This window comes from Scyliorhinus canicula, chromosome 10 (genome assembly GCF_902713615.1).
Source record: "Scyliorhinus canicula chromosome 10, sScyCan1.1, whole genome shotgun sequence".
NCBI lineage: Eukaryota > Metazoa > Chordata > Chondrichthyes > Carcharhiniformes > Scyliorhinidae > Scyliorhinus > Scyliorhinus canicula.
The window spans coordinates 26,823,452-26,848,620 of record NC_052155.1 but is presented as its reverse complement, the minus strand read 5'-3'; the positions used below and the strand labels follow the sequence as shown (position 1 = coordinate 26,848,620).

The window sequence follows — 25,169 nt, the reverse complement described above, 5'->3', positions numbered from 1 at the left end:
GGTGGGGCATGAGCTGGTATGGGACACGAGAGCCAATGTGGGGTGGGTGGAGGCAAAGGTTAGCATAGGGAATGATGGGTCATGGTGTGTGTGGGGGGGGGGGGGGGGGGGGGATGAGATGGGCTTGGGCTATGAGACCTACAATCTTTTAAAACATCTGGGACTAAGTTCCAGAGAATGAGGTGGGGCTCCCAAGTAGCTTACCTCGACATTTACCTATCCACATATCCTTCCAGTATCTGCTTCCTGGGCTGGTGGACTTCATCCTGCACCCACCCCTCAGAGTGAAAATCTCACGATTCAGGGCACTGTTTAAACTGAGGGATGCCCAGCAGGTTTGAAAGCTCCCCCAACTTGAACCACCGATCTTGGGCGCCAAAATTCTGCCCAAAATGTTGGTCTCCCCTTGTGCTGCATTTAATAGAAGGGGGAGGGGTGTTGTTACTAGTGAGTAGGATGTAGAAGAACAAAAATATGTAAGGAAATTGCAGCGAGATGCAAAAGTTGCAGAGTAGTTTTAATGGGGTCTTTTAATTACCCAAATATAGACTTGGACAGTGGTAGTGTAACGGGTGAAGAGGGACAGAAGTTCCTCGGTTGTATTCGGAACATGTGTCCAGTCCAATAAGATTGGACCTGTTGCATCCGGTTCTATGAAATGAGGGGTCCAAGTAGGCCAAGTGTCAGTGGGCAACCATTTAGGAGACTGTGATCATTGTATTGTAAGGCTTCGGATAATGATAGAAAAGGAGTGGAGCCAATCCAGAGTAAAAATATTTAACTGGGAGAGAGCTGGGAAAATCTGAGATTGAACAGTGGGCTACCTTCAAAACAGGAATAGTCCATACGCAGCAACGGTATTCCCTTAAAAAGGAATGGTAGGGCAACAACTTCAGAGCTCTCTGGATGAAAAAGGAGATAGAAATTAAGATAAGGAAGAAAAAGTGTGCTTATGACAGGTGCCAAATAGAAACTTCATTTGAGGATTCAGAGGGGAGATGAGAAAGCACATTAGAGAAGTGAAGAGGGATTATGAGAAAAGACTGACAGCCAATATAAAAGAGAATCCCAAAGTCTTCAGTAGGCATATAAATAGGGAAAGGGTAGTAAAAAGAGTAGGATCGATTGGGGACCTAAAAGGGAAGTCACACATGTAGGCTGGGGGCATGGCTGAGGTGTTAAATGAATACTTTGCATTTGACTTTCCCAAAATCCTACCCTAGACATGGTGACAGACAAGTAAATTTTGTCCCTGGAAGGATTCAAAATTGATACGGAGGAAGTGATGAAGAGATTGTTGGAATTGAAAGTTGACAAAGTACTGGGACCAGATGAGATGCATCCAAGGATATTGAAAGATATGATAATGGAAATTGCAGGGGCGCTGGCCATAATCTTCCAGTCTTCTCTAGACTCAGGGGAGGTGCTAGAGGACTGGAGAATTGCAAATGTTACATCCTTATTCAAAAACGATTTCAGGCATAGCCCAGTAATTACAGGTCAGTCAGTTTAAAATCAGTAGTGGGCAAACTTCTAGAAACAATTATTTGGGATAGAATTAGTAGTCACATAGAAAAACGTGAGTCGATTAGAAAAGCCAGCATGGATTTCTAAATGGGAAATCATGTTTAACTAACCTGGTGGAGTTTTTTTGAGGAGCTAACTGAAAAGGCTGAGGAGGATAATGCTGTTGATGTGATGGATGTGGACTTTCAGAAGGCATTCAATACAGTGCCAGACAACATAATTACGAGAAAGCTTTGGTTAAGGAATAAAAGGGGAGGTAGCAACATAGATACAAATATTGGCTGAATGATAGGAAGCAGAGAGTAATGGTCAATAGATATTTTTTGGGCTAGAGGAACGTTTAGACTGGCGTTACATAAGAGTCAGTATTGGTCTTCTTGATATATATTAATGATTTACCCCTTTGCGTAAAAGGGGACATTTCAAAGTTCGTGGATGGCACAAAAACTTGGAAGTATTGTAACTGTGAATAGGGCAGTATAGAACTTGAAAAGGCACAGATGAGTTGGTGGAGTGAACAGATAAATGGCAGATGATATTCAAGAGCGAGAAGTGTGATTGATGCATTTTAGTGGGGAAGAACATGGAGAGACAATATAAAATAAGGGGTAAAATTCGTAAGAGGGTCAGGAGCAGAGGGGACCTGGGCATAAATGTGCAAAGATCATTGAAGTGGCAGGACAGGTGGAGTTAAGAAAACATATTGTGTTCTGGGCTTCATAAATAAGAGACATAGAAGATGTTGTGCCGAGCCATGATCCCCTACTCAGACCCACGTATCCACCCTATACCCGTAACCCAACAACCCCCCCTAACCTTACTTTTTGTAGGACACTACGGCAATTTAGCATGGCCAATCCAACCTAACCCGCACATCTTTGGACTGTGGGAGGAAACCGGAGCACCCGGATGAACCCCGCACACACGGGGAGGACATGCAGACTCTGCACAGACAGTGACCCAGCCGGGAATCGAACCTGGGACCCTGGAGCTGTGAAGCATTTAGGCTAACCACCATGCTACCCTGCTGTTTTCCAGTCTATCCATGACCTGGCCCCATGCTGCCATCTGTAACCATCTTCAGCCCGACAACATCTTCAAGATTCTGCACGTTTCTATTCTGGCCACTTGTGTGGTCTCGGATTTTAATTGTTCTACTCTTTGTAGCTATGCTTTCTGTTGCCGAGGCCTAAGCTGCTGGAATTCCTTCTCTAAATATCTCTGCTTTTTCTCTTTTATGGTGCTTTTTGAAAACCGACTTGTTTTATCGAAGGTTTTGCTCACCTGTCGCAATAAATCACCACATGGCGCAATGATAAATTCTTTAAAAATGCTCTTGTCAAGAAACATCGGAGTTGTACTGTGTTAAATGTTTATAAATACAAGTTCTTGTTGAAACATTCATGTTCGGTACAGTATCAATTGGTATGACCAGTATTTAGCAGTATGAACAAAAGGATTTATCTCAATAGCATTATGAGTTTTAACAGTTAAAGGAGAAGGCCCACCTTCAGCCTTGTATTAACTAGAAACAAGCAATATTCCACCTTGCCACAAATATTATTTTAAAACTACTATATCCAGATGGGTAAAAGACCATTATCTCTGGTCTGGTAAGAGCGTTAACAATTTACAGTCACTGTGAGTGAGGATAGTGATCAGGAACAAAAAATGTTACAAAAGAGTGATCATAGAATTTACAGTGCAGAAGGAGGCCATATCGGCCCATTGTATCTGCACCAGCCCTTGGAAAAAAAGCACTAAGACCACCTCTAACCCTTTCCCGTAACCCAGTACGCCCCTAACATTTTTGGACACTAAGGCAATTTAGCATGGCCAATCCACCTAACTTGCACGTGTTTGGACTGTGGAGGAAACCAGAGCACCCGGAGGAAACCCACGCAGACACGGGGAAAATGTGCACACTCCGTACAGACAGTGACCCAAGCCTAGAAATCGAACCTGGGACCCTGGAGCTGTTGAAGCAACAGTGCTATCACTGGCTACCGTGCCGTGATGAGACGCTATCCTACAGCAAATTTTAAGGGCAAATTAAATAAATATTTAAAGCAAGGAAGATATATGGCTATGGTCAGTGTATGATGTTAGTGGAGTTAGTTTAACAACTGGTTTATGAAAAGACCTAGTGCATAAACACAATCATTTGAAAAAGTCCACTTTATTTTTAATGTAACCATCTGTGGATGTGCATGAAGCTGCAACAACATTCAAATAGTATGACATCATCCACTTGGTCACACCACCCATTTGTCAATTAAACATTAATTCCCTCCTTTACCAGTACACTATGTATAATACTATTCATATGGTACACAGCACAATGTCACCAACTCTTTTCTCAAATGCACAGCCTCAACCACCTGGAAGTATTAGGGGCAGCATGTGCATTGGTAACATCATTACCCTCAAGTCTCACCATCTCAACTTGACATATATCCGCTGCCCTCATAGTCAATTGGTCAAATTCTTCAACTCACTATCTAACAGCATTGCAGGTTTACTTTCATAGACTGCCGCAGTTCAAGAAGGCACCCCACCACTACCTTAAGGGCCACCAGGAATGGGCAATACATGCTTTGCCAACAATTGCCATAAAATGAAATGAATAAAAGAACATTAACAGAGAAGATTTTGCAGCATTCTATGCATAACAATGTTGTTAAAAAGTAAAAACAGATCAATAAGGATGTTAGAGTTGTTAGTGTTTGGAGATGGCCCAGCGTTACATTCTGCTTACCAGTCTCAGCCGATAAATAAAATACTGATCTTGAACCACTTTAGGTCGTTGTACATTGGTCCAATGTCATGTCACGGTAATTAAGCTTGTTGTTTTCAGATTTGACTGAGGGAAAACAATAGAGGTAAAAACGAAGGAGAACTGTATGTTGCTAGAAGTGGGTGAAGGAATAGCTCCTTACTTAGCTGTTCAATAGCCAATGCAAACAGAAGCTGGTCTGGATCTTACTTTTAGTAATATGCAACATTTATGAATCAGCATTTATGCAACTTAAGGAGATGAGAACTGATATTAGTGAAGCTTTAACTGATAAGGGTGAGGAGATGCCCTGGAAACCATAGACCAGGAAATGTATTATTATTGGTCTGCACTTTGCAGTCAAAATAATGGGGCAACAATTAGCCCTTGGCTTTATTATGTAATAGATCAGATAGCTACTTCTGGCATCTGCATGAAATTAAATATAGAAGATGCTGTTCAATTCGCCCTGCTCCTCCATAAGCTTTGCTACACTGACACTTCAAGAAACTAGGCATTCAAATGTATTAAGTGTGTGAAGTTGCTCGCTCTTCCTCCCCCTCCCCCTGAAATTACAGGTACACTGGGCGGAATTCTCCGATCCCCGCGCCGGGTCAGAGAATCGGCACCGCACCGCACGAATCGTGCCACGCCGCCGGGACGCAATCCTCTGCAGAGCGGCCGTCACAACAAAGTCCCAGTCCTGCCGGCGCCGTTCTAACGTCCTCTGAGCCGGTGGGACCTCGCCATTGAAGGGTCCGGGGGTGACCTGCGGGGTGGGGGGACCTCCGTAGTGGCCTGGCCCACGATCAGGACCCACCAATCGGCGGGCCAGCCTCTCTGGCTGGGGGCATCCTTTCCTCAGCGCTGGCTCCTGTACCTCTGCACCATGTGGCATCGGGGAAGAAGGCCATTGCGCATGCGCTAGTTGGAGCCAGCCCAACTGCGCATGCGCAGACCCCGCGGCGCCAGGTTCACGCCGGGATCAACAGCTGGAGCGGCGTGGGCCGCTCCAGCGCCATGCTAGCCCCTTGTGGGCCGGAGAATGGGGTCCCGGAACAGGCACCAACACCAGAGTAAAACACTCCCGTTTGTACGCCGGCATTCAGCCGCCCGATGGGAGAATCCCGCTCACTATTTCTTGCTTTTCCCTATAGTTTCAAGCTTTGGGCAGCACGGTAGCACAAGTAGATAGCACTGTGGCTTCACAGCACCAGGGTCCTGGGTTTGATCCCCCGCTGGTCACTGTCTGTGCGGAATCTGCACTTTCTCCCCGTGTCTACGTGGGTTTCATCCGGGAGATCCGGTTTCTTCCCACAGTCCGAAGACATGCAGGTTAGGTGGATTGGCCATGATAAAGTGCCCTTGGTGACCAAAAATTTTAGGAGGGGTTATTGGGATATTGTGGAAGTGAGGGCTTAAGTAGGTCGGTGCAGACCCGATGGGCCGAGTGGCCTCCTTCTGCACTGTATGTTCTATGTAAGCTATCTTTCATCTCTTGTTACCATGGTAGCTTTATTTAATAAATAGAGCTTTTCAGTTTTAGGGATATATATTGGTCCTATACAAAACTAATTGTCTCTTTTGTTCAGCTATACTTTCGGGCGATAAATAGTTTTGCCTAGTTTGCTGATGTCTCATTCCAATAACATAAGCCTTACCAAAATCTAGAAACTTATTACACGTTTCTTATCATCAAACGTAACATTAAATTCAATCATACTTTGAGGAGTGTACTGCTAAATTAGTACAGCCTACCCTGAGCATCAATATTTAGGAAACCATACTTAAACGTTGGTCTTGGAGTCAAAATCCTTATAAACAACTGACTGGGCAGAGATAACAGTGCATTAATCATCGCAAGGAATCTTCAAAAAAAAAAAGGCACTGTTTAGGCATGTAGGCTTTTGTGCTTAATAAAATGGTGCATTTCCTATACGATTGATCCACAAACTAGCTCCTACCAAGCATATCCACTGGATGACAGCAGATGAAATCAATGTTGGAATTCCAAAAGCATGAAATGGTCAGTTTAAAAACCCTCCACCAGTCTAGATATTTAGGATTCCGTTAATGGAAAGACCTCCTGTTCTCTTGGTTCATCGACAAACATATACAAAAGACTCTCAGCCCTATACAGCTAGCTCGACCTAATAGCAGTCATGCATAGTTTACCTATCCACAACCACGTCAACTAATTCATCAAAAAACTGGCTGTACATAAAGGTCAGAGGAAACCTGGCTTGGATCTAAACTCAGGAAAAAAATTCTTGCTGCACTCCATGAGTTATACTCTACTTTAGCAAGCCACAAACGAGTCCAAACCAAAATGGTCAAAAGAAAACTTGGTTTATTGCAACCCAATTATCTTTACAATATTAATCAGATCCCAGCCGCGTCTAACCACATCTGGCCGACTTTATAAGATCTCAATCATGAATGTCCTCGGGATCCCCAACCCCTTAACGGGAGAGCTCGTATTCGGCAAGACTCAGGGGAGGCCGATTGCTCCAACCCCTTAAGTCTAGTGCGGGTTATAACATCTACCATCCTGAAATTGATCTGTTTATTCCTAATCTATTTTCTGGTCATGAACCAGTGAACCATGATACAAAAGTCTGAGAACACACACAAACTGACTCAAATACAGCTTCTTCCCCACTGTTACCAGGCTCCTAAACGACCCTCTTATGATCTGACCTCATTAACACTGCACCCAAGTATGCTGCCGGTGTTATCTAATTACACTGTGTACCTTGTGTTGCCCTATTATGTATTTTCTTTTGTTTCCTTTTTTTTTCATGCAATTAATGATCTGTTGAGCTGCTCGCAGAAAAATACTTTTCACCGTACCTTGGTACACGTGACAATGAACAAATCCATCCAATCTTCAATCCATGCTTATATATTACCTCACAATCCCCTAAAGCCAAATTGTGTGCCCCAAATCATATGCAATAACCTTCGTTTAGTACTCAGCATATTTGAATTTTGTGAGGGTTTTCTAAATTCACAATTCCCCCCCCCCCCCCCCCCCCCATCTATCCTGCCACCCACACCCTAAAATAGCTACGTAGATTTGTCAACACAATTCTTCTTTCATAAAACTGTGCTGACTCTGCCTGATCATAGGCCTGAACCTCCATGGAGTGGCAATCAGAGTCGGATTCCACTCCACTCCTAGTTACTTAACTGGAAATCCATCAGATCCTTCCACATCCAACCTTTCAACTCAGACCAGGTGAAAATTGTCAGGCAGCATGCTCCTGAGGTCTTCAATCGAGAGCTTCAGAGTTGGAGGCAAGGAGGCCATGCCGCCTTCTCATGACCACTACCGTTTCCCAGAAATTATAAATCGTTTCAATTCTTGTAACTTTCCCTGGGTAGCTTTACCATAGAATTTACAGTGCAGAAAGTGGGAGGCCATTTGGCCCATGGAGTCTACACCGGCCCTGAGAAAGAGCACCCCACTTAATCTCATGTCTTCACCCTATCCCAGTAACCCAACTAACCTTTTGAACACTACGGGGCAATTCATCATGCCCAAACCACCTAATCTGCATATCTTTGAACTGTGGGAAGAAACCGGAGCACCCGGAGGAAACCCACGCAGACACGGAGAAAAAGTACAAACTACACACAGTCACCCGAGGTCGGAATTGAACCAGTGTCCCTGGCGCTGTGAAGCAGCAGTGCTAACCACTGTGCCACCGCATTGTCCCCAACTTTACTGCAGTGTTAATGTAAGCCTACTTGTGACATTAATAAAGGGTATTATTATAAACAAGAATACTGTCAGACAGTAGGAGCAGGCCACATTTTGCAATTCAATTGCATTACTGGATGGCTCAGATAGCCAGTATTGGAAGCTTGAACTTCCCGGGTAAACCTAACCTGGGTACTTCTGTGGCAGCATGCCACCCTATTCCCACAATTTCCAATGTGTACTCTACCACGAAGACACAAAATATCTAGTTATCAGCCATTTTCTTATTCCCCATTGTAATTTATATTGACTTTTCCTCAAAGTGGCCCGACAGTTATTTTCGCTAAATTCCTTCTTAACACTCATAAAAGCTTTTGCAATCAGTTTAGATATTTCTTGTTAGCTTAGTCGAGAATCATAGAATCGACAGTGCAGAAGGAGGCAGTTCGGCCCATAGGGTCTGCAGCAGCCCTTGGAAAGAGCACCCTACCTAAGCCCACACCTCCCCCCACCCCCATAACCCGGTAAACCCCACCTAACCTTTTGTTTAGACATTAAGGGCAATTTAGCATGGTCAATGCACCTAACCTGCACATCTTTGGACTGTGGGAGGAAACCAGAGCACCCGGAGGAAACCCACGCAGACACGGAGAGAACGTGCAGATTCCATTCAGACAGTGACCCAGGCCAGGAATCGAACTTGGGACCCTGGAGCTGTGAAGCAACTGTGCTAAACACCGGGCTACCATGCCTCCCCCCCCCCCCCCCCATGTCTAATTGGATCTTCTCTCCCCATCAATGGGTTGGATTCTCCGGCTGCATTACGCTCTTGCTCAAGCGAAACGAGGCCGGTGAATAGCGAGGAAGGCCAAAAACGAGAACTGCGGCAGGCGCCAAACAGTTTGCGCTGCAACCGGCCCACTCCTGTAGGGAAAATCGGGATCTCGCCGTAGCGTGGCAAGAAACCAATTATCACCACTTACCCCTATTCCCTTACAATTAACAAGAGCCACCCAATATCCAACGGCCTCCGGTCATTCATCGGCTTTTCCAGCAAGTGGTCACGTTGGCGTGGATGAGTACTCCTTTTTAAAAAACGAGAACCTGGCGAAGGGTTTCTATGGGAAGCTGAGGTGAGAAGCTATCTTTGCCCACAGGCAAAGAGCCAAGGGGCGCTGGGCTTGGTGCCCCAGTGCTCAAAGGAGGGCGGGGTACACTCAGCTACTCATCTGGGGGTGGTGGACCATCCGCAGGGACGGGCCGCCATGGTGGTGGTTGGGGGGGGGTCAACTGCTCTCGGTACCACCCTGGCAACCCCGGGATCATGTTTATCCATTCCAGGGACAACCCTTGCCCCTGCCCGTCTCCCCAACTACCACCATAACACCCGTCGACTGTCGAGGCCTCTGGCCTTGCTGCTGAAGACTATTGCTAATAGGGAATTGGTAATCGTGGTTAAGTGAGCACTTCACACAACCCAAGTGGATTCCCGTGGGTGGGCAGGTCATGTAGCATGTGGGAGTCATTGCCTTGCACCCTAATCAAATCTTGATACATGGACTCTGTGCCTGAACACTGTGGGAAGCTGCACCATACAAGCGGCAGCCAACAGCCGAATATCCAAAGGATAGAACACAGCTCTGGGGACATGTCCACGGACATAGGGTGGGTGTGTGCCACGGGGAGGGGTCCAACGCCCGGTCCAGGTGATGTTTGTCAGTCCAACAGTCTCACCCAATACCTTATAGATATTGAACGCTCTGCAGAAATATCGACGCAGAAATTGCCCTAGTGGCGCAGCTGTTAGGCTGGGCGGCCAGGCGCCGGAGACGGCGATGGCAACAGCAGTGTCTGCAGATGCTCGAGGCGGCGGACCATGTGCCGGACCCCGCAACTCACCCTGACGACCCGGCCGCCCATCAGGCCAGGGAGGGACCCAGAGGGGGAATCTCGCAATGGCCCAGGGTATACAGGCATTGCTGGTTGTTTGAGCAGATGACGGACAGCGTGTGCCGCAGGAGTTTCCGCCTCAACAAGGAGACAGTGCGATACCTGTGCCATGTCCTCACGGACTTGGCACCACATGAAAGGACACCCGCTCTCTGCGGTCGTCGAGGTTACCGCGGCTCTGAACTTTTTTGCCTCGTGATAATTTCAGGGTTCAAACGGGGACCTGTGTGGCATCTCACAAGCAACAGCCCACAGGTGCATCCGACAGGTCACTGATACCCTGTATGCCCGGGCGGAAAACTACCTCGGCTTTGACATGGACCAAGCCCAACAAGGTGCCCGGGCACCAAAAGAGAAAATCCTGGAAAATCTCAGCAGGTCTGGCAGCATCTGTAGGGAGAGAAAAGAGCTAATGTCCAGATGACCCTTTGTCAAAGCTAAAAGGCGTGGAAAATGGGAGATATTTCTACTGTGGGATGAGGGAATGAAAGATGAGTCATAGCCACCGAAACTAAGGGAAAAGTGTGCTAAAAGCCAGATCACAGCCTGCATGCATTTCATTAAATCATCCTCCAAATTACTTCTGGCAACTTGGTTTTTCTATTCTGAAGAATAGTATGGATTATGCATCTCATGTAACATCCTTAAAAGCGTGACAGGGAAAAGATCCCAGGCTTTGGGACAAGTCACTAAAATCAATATACAGGTCAAGATTGATAATTTTGGAGGTTTAGGATCTAGACTTTTTATGTGTGGAGCATGAGATTCCAGAACAAAGGTTTTCAATTTAAGAACAATAAATGAAAACTGGAAATTCAGATTTCACCACCCTCCCCAAAGGATGCTAGACATGTTCCAAATAACAATTCAACAAAATCTAATCTAGACTGTTAAATTCTTACCATTAAGTGGAAACTAATGTTACTGTCTCTAGTAGAGGAAATGTTAATGATAAGATTATGAACAGTATTTCCACAATGATAATGAGAGGATTGGTTCTACTGAAGTTCAAGTTGTGAGCAAAACTGTTTGGAAAACTAAATGGGGTTGAAACTCTTCCTGAGAAATCTTTTGTCATATATTCCAGGCCACATACCATTCCTTCAGCGTTAGAATATATTATATGGTTTAAACCTTCATCAGGTTTATTATACCATCAAAAGCTTTTCAGCTATTAAATCCATATCCCTAGAGTCTAGATGGGTCACTGTCTTGACATTTCTCTCTCAGCCGACAAGCAGCATACCCACCTCCACCTATCCCCAACACCGCCAACACTTTTGTTCAGTGTCCATTCCCCCCTCTTGTTAAATGATTTGAGACATTCTGTTTATGAAAGTGTTAAAATTTAGAGTACAGCTAAAATTTATGCTGCAATTTCAGTTGTTTACTTAATTTAACTCAAAAAACAGCTAAAGTTCCAGTTCACTTTTGACAAAAGTACTAGTAAACTTTCATCTAAAGATGTGTTTTATTGTGTGGCCATATAACCAACATCCCAGCTTAATTTGTCAAAACCTCTACCTCCCAGATAGCAACTTAGGTGCAATTCAGATTCTCGCACTTTCATAGATCATAGAATTTACAGTGTAGGAGGAGGCCATTCGGCCCATCGAGTCTGCACCGGCTCTTGGAAAGAGCACCCTACACAAGGTCCACACCTCCACCCTATCCCCATAACCCAGTAACCCCACCCAACACTAAGGGCAATTTTGGACACTAAGGGCAATTTAGCATGGCCAATCCACCTAACCTGCACATCTTTGGACTGTGGGAGGAAACCAGAGCACCCGGAGGAAACCCACGCACACACGGGGAGTGTGTACAGACTCCGCACAGACAGTGACCCAAGCCGGGAATCGAACCTGGGACCCTGGAGCTGTGAAGCAATTGTGCTATCCACAATGCTACCGTGCTGCCCAATTACTTTCCCCTTCCCCTCCCCCCCAAAATTGGAAAATATTCATTTGACACACATCAAACAAAGGGGAGAGAGACAGAGAGGGGAAGAGAGAAATTCAGGTGGGAAGTAAAACAGGATGTTAGTCCAGTCTGCTCAGTTTCATGCTGTCTCACAAAGATTACAATGACACTAAAACGATAACCTCAAATCCTTTACCAGCTATCCACTGACGTTAGCTGCAGTTTAGCTAAGACTCTGCTTGGCTTCTAACCCAATAAATAGGCAAAAATCTCTGGTAGATGTGGGAGCATTTCCATTGTCTCAAACTAAGCTTGTATGCAAGAAACACAATTGTAAAACACATGATATTCCAGTAATTGTATCTTGAATAACATCCTGAAAGGCTTGATATTTTTTCTGTGAGTTATCTCTTATGAACTGAATTTAAATTCATAGCAATATCATAACATAAACTACCCAAAAATAGATTCAAACATTAGGCTCGCAGTTGGATAATCCAGATAGTTTTCCAAATTCGATAATGAAAAACAAAGACCATGAGATCCTAAAAGTGCTAATTTACCAATTGGAGCTGCAACTTATAATCAAGTGGCCATACTCAACAAACATCCATTGATCTTAATTGCAGAGTTCCAAGTTAATTGAACCAGGGAACCTACTTGAAACCCAAGGATATCCCAATAAATGAGTTATATTCACTTAGTTAAAATGCTAAAAAAACAGGAAAATTCAATTCACTACATTTTTTAACATGTGAAAAACATATGAACAAGAGACATATTTATTGAAAATGCATCACTAACCAATCGTTAGGGCATCAAACAGCCGAAGGATGGTGTCAACATCCTTCACAATTCCAGATTCCTGGATTCGTTTCATAAAATCTTCTTTATGCATGTGTGTTTTAGGCAACTGAAAGGTCTTGACATGTTCATCAGATGCAATCACATCACCTTCTTTCTCTAACATTATGCTAATAAGTCGCTTTAGTTCTGATTTCCGACTTGCATGTTTGCGTTGATCTGGAGGCATTGCACCTATCACTTTCTTTACAAGTTCTTTGGGGAAAATGTCACAATCAGTCTTGTAAAGGTTCTGGAAGTCCAAAAGTGCCTCCTGAAACTTCTCCTGCATCAAATAAGCCAATCCACGGAGATAGTAATATCTTGCTAATAGGCTTGAACTTTCTGGTCCAGTGGAATTTATGGCTCTGCTCAGCAAGTTGATGAAATCTGTATACCATGCAATCACACTGGAATAAGAAAGTGGGCAGCTAAATTCCGGCAGCTTGAATCTTCTTATTGATTTTGTGTTTCTTTTTGAAGCTGAAAGAAATAATTTTAAATTGACCAGAAGTCATTCGATATATCTATTAAGCATTTCTCATCTAATTATTCAAAGCACTTGCTAATCATTTGTATACCCGAAATCATTATTTGAAAATGACTCTAATCTTAGAAAATTGTTTTCCTTTCATTTAAACACTAATCTGAGACTGTGAGATAGATACGGACCATAAATGCAGTTGTCTCATAAGACAAATACACTTTTGGAGGTATGCTTAAACATCATAAGATGTTTACAGCATGGAAACAGGCCCTTCGGCCAAGCATGTCCATGCCGCCCAGTTTCTATCACTAAGCTAGTCCCACTTGCCCGCATTTGGCCCATATCCCTCTATACCCACCCTGCCCATGTAACTGTCTAATTGCTTTTTAAAGGAAAAAATTGTACCCGCCTCTACCACTGCCTCCGGCAGCCTATTCCAGATGCTCACCACCCTCTGTGTGAAAAGATTTTTTTCACAGTAACTTTGTTTGAAGCCTACTTGTGACAATAAGCAATTTTCATTTAATTTCCCCTCTGGTCTCTTTTGTATCTCTCCCCTCTCACAGTAAATCAATGCCCTCTAGTTCTAGACTCCTCTACCTTTGGGAAGATGTTGATTATCTACCTTATCGATGCTCCTCATTATTTTATAGACCTCTATAAGATCACCCCTAAGCCTCCTACACTCCAGGGAAAAAAGTCCCAGCCTATCCAGCCTCTCCTTATAACTCAGACCATCAAGTCCTAGTAGCATCCTTGTAAATCTCTTCTGCACTCTTTCTAGTTTAACAATATCCTTCCTATAATAGGGTGACCAGAACTGAACACAGTGTGGTCTTACCAATGTCTTGTACAATTTCCACAAGACATCCCAACTCATGTATTCAATATTCTGACTAATAAAACATAGCATGCTGAAGGGCTTCTTCACCAACCTGTCCACCTGCGACTCCACTTTCAAGGAGCTATGAACCTGAACCCTTTTTCTGTCATCCCTCCCAGCTCCCTACCATTAACCGAGTAGGCCCTGCCCTGATTTGATCTACCAAATTGCATCACCTCAAATTTATCCAAATTAAAGTCCATCTGCCATTCATCAGCCCACTGGCCCAATTCGTCAAGATCCTGTTGCAATCTTATATAACCTTCTTCACTATCCACCTTATATAAACTTCTTCACTATCCACTAGGCCACCATTCTTGGTTTCATCTGCAAACTTACTACCCATGCCTCCTACATTCTCATCCAAATCATTAATATATATAACAAATAACAGTGGACCCAGCACCAATCCCTGAGGCACACCGCTGGTCATAGGCCTCCAGTTTGAAAAACAACCCTCCACAACCACCCTTTGGCTTGGGTCACCAAGCTAATTTTGTATCCAATTGGCTACCTCACCCTGGATTCTATGAAATTTAACCTTTTGCAACAACCTATAATGTGGTACCTTGTCAAAGGCCTTGCTAAAGTCCATGTAGATACGTCAACTGCACTGCCCTCATCTACAATTCAAAAAAAATCAAATTCTTGAAACATGACTTTCCCCTTCCAAAGCCATGCTGACTTTCCATAATTAGCCCATGCCTAAATGCCTGTAGATGCTGTCCCTCAGAATGCCTTCCAACAATTTACCCACTACAGAAGTACGGCTCACTGGTCGGTAGTTCCCTGGCTTATCCCTACAGCCCTTCTTAAACAAGGGCACAACGTTTGCTACCCTCTAATCTTCAGGGACCTCTCCTGTGGCTATCGATGATTCAAATATCTCAGATAGGGGGCCAGCAATTTCCTCCCTAGCCTCCCACAATGTCCTGGGATACATTTCATCAGGCCCGGGGGATTTATCTATCTTGATGCGCTTTAATACCTCCAGCACCTCCTTCTCTGTAATAGGTACACTCCTCAAGACATCATTTTTTATTTCCCAATTTCCCTAACATTCGTGCCTTTATCAACAGTAAATACTGATGAGAAATATTCATTTAGGATCTCGCCCATCCCTTGCGTCTCTGCAGATAGATGACCTGGTTTATCCTTAAGAGGCCCGACCCTCTTCTTTGTCATCCTTCTGTCCTTTATGTATCTGTAAAAGCTCTTTGGATTTTTCTTTGCCTTGTCTTTCAAGACAATATCATGTCCCCTTTTTGCCCTCCTGATTTCTCGGTTAACTCTACTCCAACAAGCCCTATACGCTTCAAGGGATCCACTTGATCCCAGGTGCCTATGCATGTCATATGCTTCTTCCTTTTGACCATGGCCTCAATATCCCGCGTAATCCAGGGTTCCCTACTTCTACCAGCCTTGCCCTTCACTCTAAGAGGAATGTGCTCATCCTGAACTCTAGTTAACACCCTTTTGAAAGAATCCCACTACCAGCTGTCCCCTTGCCTGGAAGCAGCATTGCCCCCAATCAACTTTTGAAAGTTCCTGCCTAATACCCTCAAATTTGGCATTGCCCCAATTTAGAATTTTAACTTTTGGGCCAGAATTATCATTCTCCATAAGTATCTTAAAACTAATGGAATTATGGTCACTGGTCCGAAAGTGATCCCTTACTAACACTTCGATCATCAATGTATAGTACTAGCACTTTGCAATATAACATAGCTCTCAGAAAATATAGTTGAGAAAAAGTCTCCATCAGCTGACTTAGGATCCTAAGCATTTTCTAATTAAACAAGTAAGGATTGTCCAATATCAAGCAAAGAGTTTGAATAGTCTCAATTGAGCTTCAGATGGGAATGGCCCTACAACATACAACTACACTAATTAAACATTAACTGAGGATAGGATTTCCAACTGTGATTAAATATATTCCTGGAGGTTTCATCACTTGACTTGCCTCCACACCCCAGTCATTGGTCAACCAATACATGCATCCTGGTGACATACTGCCTTCTTATGGCAATTGGAAAGCAAAAAGACTCATTGTCTAATTGGATGATACTTGACCGTCAACCAAACAACATTTTCCCCCCACTTTCAATACTTTTATAGTTGGTAAAGAGATATGTTCAAAAGAAATGACCAATAAACCCGAATATTTTTGAATGTCCCAATGATCCTTCTCCAGGATTGTATACAGCAGTGTCCTGGAAATTGATCTTCAATTCTTGGAAATTCCATACCAATCCTGGATGAATGCCAAGTCAAACTAGGTAGGTCATTCAGGAAGCCCAAGGGTGAATCATGATTGTAATGGAACACTCTCCACTTTCCTGGATGAGTGCAGTGACAAACACACTCGAGAAGCTTCACACCATCCAGGACAAAGCAGCCTGCTTGAATAGCACCCCATCCAACACCTTCAACATTCATTCCCTCTACCACTGACACACAATGGTAGCAGTGTGTAGCATCAACAAAATTAATTGCAGTAACTCACCAAGACTCCTTTGACAGCACCTTCCAAACTTATGATCCCCACTATCTAGAAGGGAAAGTACTGCAGGTGCATGGGAACACCACCATGTGCAACTTCCCTTCCAAGCCACAAACCATCCTGCCTTGGAACCAAATCATTATTCTTTCACGGTCACTGGTCAAATCCTGGAACTCCCTTCCAACAGAACTGTGGGTGCACCTACACAACATAGACTGCAACAGTTCAAGGCAGCAACTCACCACCACCTTCTCAAGAGTAATTAGGGATGGAAAATAAATTCTGGCCAAGCCAACGATGTCCACATCCCATGAACAAATAACAATGTAGCAGTTTGCATCCATAACAGCTGAATAGATCTCCAGCACACTTGTAAAGTTGTTCGAATTTATTAATCTTGGAGAAAACCAAAATACCTTTTTGCTAATACTAAATTATCTTTGCTAATAGTAAAGGTCAAATGAATAAGTGTGAATAAATACACTGCCAGTAAATTACAAGGGATTCTTCAAGGCAATCTACAGTAAAACTGTGCTCTGCCATTAAATAACACATCTTATATACTATTTTAAGACTGGTAACCTAAATCAATGCTGCGATCCATCAATTCACACTGCAATAACCAATACACTTTGCTTTGCTACAGTTTATTACTCCTATACCCTCAAAAACTAGAAGAGTAGATAAATCACAGCCTGTGTTACACCAGATATTTCTGTAGTCACTTTTGGGACTAGCTACAAGTGTGAGGCAAAGAAAGAATGCTTCAATACTGCAAAACTGGCACCCGAGGAGCATATAAAAAGTCACAAATAGGATAGCCAGGTTTGTACCCCTGTCAAGGCAGGAGCTTAAACTAGTTTTTTAAAAAGACAACCATTAGGATTAAATTAAAGAAAATAAGTATATATGGCAAACAACAAACTTTTGTAAACAAAATAATATTACTTTGAAATGAACCTTTACCAAAAGGTCTTAATTACCATTTTCAGGCTTGTTCATCTTCATAGACAAATGGTCAATCGGAAAATCATGCAAGGTATCCACTGGCAGATTTGGCATGCTTGCAGCAAATTGTTTAATCATTAAGAAGTCGTAAGTACGTTCCTTCCTCAAAGCCATCTCTTCCATCGTGGGCCTTCGTGGGCTATCTAGCATCTTCATCCTGGAAGAATATCATCAACCAAGAAGCTTACAACAATGGGATTTTACAAGTCAGTACGCTAATAAATATAACAAAAGTGGAATCACTTATCTTTCCGTAGACAAACAAATTTTAACAAATCAGAATACATGACATGGTGATTCATCAAACTGATCTGTTCTGAAGAGAGGGAACCCAGGAAGTAATTTTGAAAAGTGTGTCAAAAGAAAATACCAACATCCGGTACGCTTTGCTACCGCCCGAAGATTTAGACGAGTGACTTCATGCAACAGAAAACACTGGGTTAGAAAATGGAAGAGTGAGCAACCAAGGCATGATTCATCATCCCAGTCAATCTTGTAATACATACTCTTATCAATATGTTGTACCCCACAGTGCAAGAGCAGGGTGCAAGCTCACAATTCCACACTTAAATTAGGTAGTCAGTTGTTGTAATGGACAGATATGATGCTTTCTCACAGGCAATAAAAAATAAAAGATTGAGTCAGTCTACTATGTTTGTGAATATGCACAACATTAGCAGAAACAAAGCAACAGCTACTAAGATGTGCCACCTACTTTCCACCCTCCAAAAGTGAAATGTGGCAGTGGTGAAATAAAAAACAGATGAAAACTGGGCTCTGATGTGTTAGACGGGTTGGTTTGACGTTGACTGCAACTGCATGCAGGGAAGCCAGAAACAAACGTCTAACACCGGAGATGATCCAACACGGTTTTATTTAAACTATGAATGGCTGTACATGTTCAGCTGTGGGTTGACACTCTACTAATCCTACTGACAACCTCTTACTGGTTCGACCAGACTTACTAGCTACCACATGGCAATAATGTCCACTGACTTGTGCATTCTGACTGTCTCAGTGTCTGGGTCCCAAAAAAGAGAGGGAGTCTTAATGCCCTGTGAGCTTTATAGTGGTGGTGTCTTGTCTGGAGATTGGTTGTTCTGTGTTGTGTGTTCATTGGTCATCCTATGTGTCAATCTCTGCCTGTCTGCATCTCATTATATACATGAGTGGATATTATGACATCTCCCCCCTTTTCGGTTTTTTTATTAAAATAAGTTATGAAATGTGAAAGTATATACATGCCTGACTGTGTACAAATGGTGAGTTAACGAACATATATACATGGGAAGGTATCTGTCGTGCAGATACAGAGTAAACTGAACAAAATTTACAAGAGTAAAGTCTATAGATTCAGTCTTTGAGGCGGGCACCGAGATCTGGTCGATCACCGCAGAGGTGGAGCAGGAGACGCCGGCACTTGGACAGGCAAGATTGCTGGCATTGCAGCGGTGTCGTGGTCAGGCGGGATCGATGGCAGATCGGTGTCCTCATGGCAGGAAATGTCCGGAGGAAGCACGATAGCCGGTGGAGCAATGCGGTTCGGCGGTGGGCGGGGAACTCTCCGCAGCACCCTCCTGTTACGCAGTAGAATGGAGCCATCAGACAATTGGACAATGAAAGACCTTGGGGCGACCTTCCTGATAACAACAGCTGGGGCCGACCAAACTCCCTCAGGCAACTGGACACGAACAACATCTGCGGGAGCCAGCGCAGGCAGATCAGTGGCATGAGCATCATATGCGATCTTCTGCTGGTCCCTGGACCGATGCACTTTTTGCAGCACCGTGAACGTGAATGGCTGGAACAGTCGTCCTCAAGTTGCGGTTCATGAGCATCTGTGCCGGAGACAAACCAGTCGACAGAGGGGCCGCACTGTAGGCCAGCAGCGCCAAGTTGAAATCGGATGCTGAGTCTGCAGCCTTGCACAACAACCGCTTGACGACATGGACCCCATTCCCGGCCTTCCCGTTTGATTGCGGGTAATTGGGACTGGAAGTGATGTTTTTGAAGTTGTAGGATCGTGCAAAATCAGACCACTTCTGGCTGTAGAAACATGGAACGTTGTCACTCATTACTGTGAGTGGTATCGCGTGTCTGGCAAATGTCTCTTTGCAGGCTTTAATGACGGACCTCGACGTGAGGTCCGACAATTTCACCACCTCTGGGCAGCTGGAGAAGTAGTCAACCAGGAGCATATAATCACACCCATTGGCGTGAAAGAGTTCTACCCCCACTTTAGACCACGGAGAGGTCACAAGCTCGTGTTGTTGCAGTGTTTCTTTGGGCTGAGCCGGTTGAAACATCAGGCAGGTCGGGCAGTTGAGGACCGCGTTAGCATGTCCTGGTTGATACCCAGCTAATAAACCGCCTCCAGAGCTCTGCGTCGACATTTTTCGACCCCAAGGTGACCCTCATGGATCTGCCCGAGCACCATAGCTCGCATGCTTTGAGGAATGACGATCCTGTCCAGTTTAAGAAGGACTCCCTCAATGCCCTTTATGTTAAAGAACTGGGGACACTGCCCCTTTTGCCAGCCATGGGCGAGGTGTTGCATCACGTGCCGCAGTAGAGGATCCTTGGTAGTTTCTTCACGTATTTGGACCACACGTTCATCAGTGGCTGATAAGTTGCTGGCACACAACTGCACCTGTGCCTCTATGTGGCAGATGAAGTCGCCCTGTTCACACGGCGTGGTGATGATCAGCTCCTTACCCGGTGCTTAGACAAGTTCAAAGTCATATCGGCAGAGACGAAGAAGAATGCGCTGTAGCCGAGGTGTCATGTCATTTAGTTCCTTCTGGATTATGTGGACTAAAGGCCTATGGTCTGTTTCCACCGTGAACTTCGGCAGGCCACATACGTAATCATGAAACTTGACTATTCCTGTCAGGAGACCCAAGCACTCCTTCTTGATCTGGGCATACCGTTGCTCTTGCCTGGAGGCATATGCCACTGGAGCCCAGAACGAGGAGTCTTCTCACTGGAGGAGCACCGCCCCAATGCCGTTCTGGCTAGCATCAGTAGATATCTTGGTGTCCCTGGTTGGGTCAAAGAACGCCACTACTGGGGCTGTGGTGAGTTTGCCTTTAGCTCGAGCCACTCCTTTTCATGTGCGGGCAGCCACTAGAACACTGTTGACTTCTTTATGAGATGCCGGAGGGCCGTGGTGTGGGCTGCCAGATTGGGAATGAATTTCCTGAGAAAATTCACCATCCTGAGGAAGCGGAGGACTGCCTTCTTGTCCTCCGGGGTCTTCATGGCGTTGATCGCCAACACCTTGTCGGCGTCAGTTTGCACACCGTGCCGTGAAATGTGGTCACCCAGGAACTTGATAGCAGATTGACCAAACGAGCATTTGGCCCTGTTGAGCTGGAGGCCTTTTTCCTGAATCCGCTGAAAGACCTGTCGGAGGCGGGCAGTGTGATCCTTGGGCGTTGTGAACCAGACGATGACATCGTCCACATATACTCGCACCCCTCAATGCCCTCCATCATTTGCTCCATGATGCGATGAAATACTTCGGAAGCTGATATGATACTGAAGGACATGCGGTTGTAGCAGTAGCGGCCAAACCGGGTGTTGAACATGCACAGCTTCAGACTGGACGCGTTCAGCTGTATTTGCCAGAAACCCCGGGAGGCATCCAGCTTGGTGAAGTATCTGGCATGAGCCATTTCACTGGTCAACTCTTCACACTTCGGGATCGGGTAGTGCTCTTGCATGATGTTGCGGTTCAGGTCTTTGGGATCAATGCAAATGTGGAGTTCACCAGAGGGTTTTTTGACGCATTCCATGGAGCTAACACATTCTGTTGGTTCCGTGACCCGTGAGATGATGCCCTGGTCTTGGAGGTCTTCCAGCTGCTTTTTTTGGCGATCCTTGAGAGGAGCCGGCACCCGGAGTAGTGCATGGATCACTGGGGTGGTGTTCGGCTTTAGCAGAATTTTGTAGCAATATGGGAGCGTGCCCATTCCATCAAATACGTTGTGGTATTGCGTGAGGATGTCGTCTATCTCGGCCTGGAGATTCACATCGGTCGAGGTAGTCGCCGGTGTCGAGGACATGGTGTGGACTCACTGGACCAGATTCAGGAGCTTGCAGGCACGAGCACCGAGCAGGGATGCCCTTTCAGGCCGAACGATCTTGAATCGTAAAGTTGCCTTGATTTCCTTGTGAGATGCCCCTAGCCGACACGATCCACTGGCAGCTATGGCATTGCCATTGTAGTCCAGGAGTTGGCCTGCTGGCGGAAGAATGCTTGGTCGGTCACGGATGATGTTGAGATCTGACTGCGATATGAGGTTCGCAGACGCCCCGGTGTCCAGTTTAAATCGGATGCGAGCCTGTTTGACTGAGGATAGCACACCACTCATCCTCGGGATCCACACTGAGGATCGAAAGGTGGGTTGCCGGTGCAGTGGGGACCAGCTCGCGTGTGGTTATGATGCCCACCCGATATGGAAATTCGAGGCAATCAACCATTGGGCTGTCGGGATCAGTATCGTGCATGTCTTGTTGTACCGAACGGATACTTCTGCGCTGTATCTGGGACCGCTGGCTGATAATCGGTGGAGCGGAAGTGCAGCAGGCCGCGTAACGGCCAGGCTTCCCACACTGTAGGCATCGCCGTCCTTTGGCTGGGCATTGCCGCTTTAAATGGGTGGAGCACAATTCGGACGTGTCATAACGCTGACGTCAGCGCGTTCCGTGCGCCAACGCGCATGTACAGTGCGGTCGGCTGATGTACGCACCTGCGCGTTAGGGTTGTCGGCCTCGTCGTCCACCCGGCTGTGGCGCGCATTGCGTCGGGACCGGGAAAAGTGCACGAAACGGCCACTCTTCTTGATGCTCAGCCCTTGCATTTTTTCAATGGCCTGCACCTGTTTTACGTCATGGGAGGCCAGTTTTGCATTTTCCGCCGCCCTGATGTGGGAGTAACGATTCTTGGCATGCTCATGGACCATGCACGTCTCAATAGCGACGGAGAGAGTTAGCTGTTTCATTTTAAGGAGCTGCTGCCGAAAGGAATCGGAGTGGACGCGGAAAACGATCTGATCCCAGATCATGGAATCAGCTGTTGTGCCATAATTGCATGACTGCGCCAGGATGTGGAGCTGGGTCAGGAAGGACTCAAAAGGTTAATCCATACCCTGAAGTCTCTGTTGGAAGATGTACCGTTCAAAGCTCTCATTCACTTCAATGTCGCAGTGCTATCAAATTTCAGCAGGACCGTTTTAAACTTCGTCTTGTCTTCGCCATCGGCAAACGTAAGCGAGTTGTAGATATGGATGGCGTGATCCCCCGTGGTTGAAAAAATTAGCACGATCTTCCTTGCATCTGATGCTGCCCCGAGGTCGGAGGCCTCGATATACAGGAGGAACTTTTGCTTGAAGATCTTCCAATTGGCGGCGAAGTTGCCGGAGATGTGGAGCTGCGGAGGAGGCTGGATGTTTTCCATATCGCTGGATGACCGCTTTCTGGTCGTTGCAGATTTATTCGAGGCAGGTTCGGCATGATTAGCACTCTGGTAGCATGATGTGTTAGGCGGGTTGGTTTGACATTGACTGCAACTGGATGCAGGGAAGTCAATCACTGCCTGTCTGCATCTCATTATATACATGAGTGGATATTATGACAGGCTCAAAAAATGAAACTGTTGAGATAATAATAATAGTTTATTATCACAAGTAGGCTTCAATGAAGTTACTGTGAAAAGCCCCTAGTCACCACATTCCGGCGCCAGTTCAGGGAGGCCGGTATGGGAATTGAATCCGCACTGCTGGTCTTGTTCTGCATTAAAAGCCAGCAGGTTCAGATATCTTTGTAAACTCCAGGTGATTAAATCAAGTATGATTTTAGCAGGATAAAGGTATAGATGGGCACCAATAAGGCGATGTATGTGAACTACTTTGGTAACAGTTTGGATGCCTCCCCGATCACTTGCTTCCCCCCCCCCCCCCCCCCCCCCCCCTCGATGCTTGAACTACTCTTCTCCAGGAATGACATTGCCCACAGTTCTTGAACATGCTGTCACCTGCCAATCTTTCCCACAATCAGGTTTCAATCCCTCCAGTCAAGATTGCATCCCCCACAGTTCTGAAATGGCTCCGAGCCACAAATTACATCTCATGTGAATGTGGCAACTGTAAACTATCCCTCCCATCCTTCTTGGCCTTTTTGCAGCCTTTGATACAGACCACATCAACCGCCTCCAACACTTTTCAACCATTGCAGAAATGGCTTGGATCGCATTCCATTCTCATCTATTCCATCATCACTGGAGAATCAGGCCCCCGAGCGCCGACCTGCGAGCCAGCCGGACCGAACCACCCCCCCCCCCCCCCCCCCCCCCCAGCGGAACAAGTGCCCCGGAGCGCCGACCAGACCCAGCACTCACCCCCGGCTGCAACCACCACGAGGCATGTGGCAGAACAAAGGAGCCCCAACCCGACCAGAAGCCTCTCTCTCTCCCGACCCTGGTGAGTGAGGAGAGGAAAAGGGAAAAGAAGATCGCCCCTCCTACCCTAACAAACAAGAATTCCTCTTTTTGTCCTTTTTTTCCCTGACTTTTTTCTCCAATCTTTTTTTTAAAAAAAAACTTACCTAAAGAAAATGTCAGAAGGGAGCCAGAGCAGAGGGAGAAGAGGCACCAAAAGCAAACGGCACAATACTGTGCGAGCCCGTTCAGACGAGCCAACCATCACACGAAGCGGGGGAACCAAAGCCACGCTGCAACAAAAAGACCTGGTCAGACAGGAGTATTTCCCACCTGGGCCAGAGGGTAACTGGAAGGCAGCCTTTGCCGAGGCGCTGAGGGAATATCAGCAGGGAAACAAGGCAGAGGCCAGAGCAGACATGGAGGCCACAGTACAGGCAGCAATGGCCAAGGCCCTGGCAGAGATGCAGCTCGCCCTGGGCATAGCAGAGAAGAAACTGGAAGCCCAAGAGAAAATGTTGGAAGCCCAAGACAAGAAACTGGAAGCCCAAGGGGCAACCCTTAAGGAACTGGAAAAGGCCGCAACTGACATGAGCGACCGGATGATGGCCCTGGAGAGAGAGGCGACGAGACTGGGCACAACACAGGGGAGCCTGAAGGGCAGGGTGGACGACCAGGAAAACCACTAAAGACGACGAAATGTCAGGATAGTGGGCCTACCAGAGGGGATCGAGGGTAGAAACCCCACTGCCTATGTGGCCGAGATGCTGGGCAACTTAGTGGGGAGGAAAACTTTCCCCAACCCACCAGAAATGGACATAGCACACCGGTCGCTACGCCCAAAGCCCAAGGTGGGGGACCGCCCGAGGGCTGTTATAGCTAAACTACACCGGTACCAAGACAATACTGGCCAAGATTCTAGCCAAAAGGCTGGAAGACTGCGTGCCAGAGGTGGTAGCAGAGACCAGACGGGCTTTGTCAAAGGTAGACAGCTTACTTCGAACATTAGGCGCCTGCTGAACGTGATAATGACCCCATCCGGGGCGAGTACACAAGAGGTGATCGTCTCCCTAGATGCAGAAAAGGCCTTCGACAGAATCGAATGGAAATACCTCAGAGGTACT

At 45.8% G+C, this 25,169-nt stretch overlaps 1 protein-coding gene across 1 annotated transcript in view; it reads right to left on the bottom strand.

Moving 5' to 3' along the window:
• LOC119972288 (DENN domain-containing protein 3-like) overlaps positions 1 to 25,169 on the bottom strand; it is a 160,360-nt gene that overhangs the window by 47,644 nt on the left and 87,547 nt on the right. The window contains 3 exon segments of the mRNA XM_038808751.1: positions 4,286 to 4,390; positions 12,687 to 13,208; positions 17,582 to 17,763. Coding sequence (XP_038664679.1) covers positions 4,286 to 4,390; positions 12,687 to 13,208; positions 17,582 to 17,763 — 809 coding nt within the window.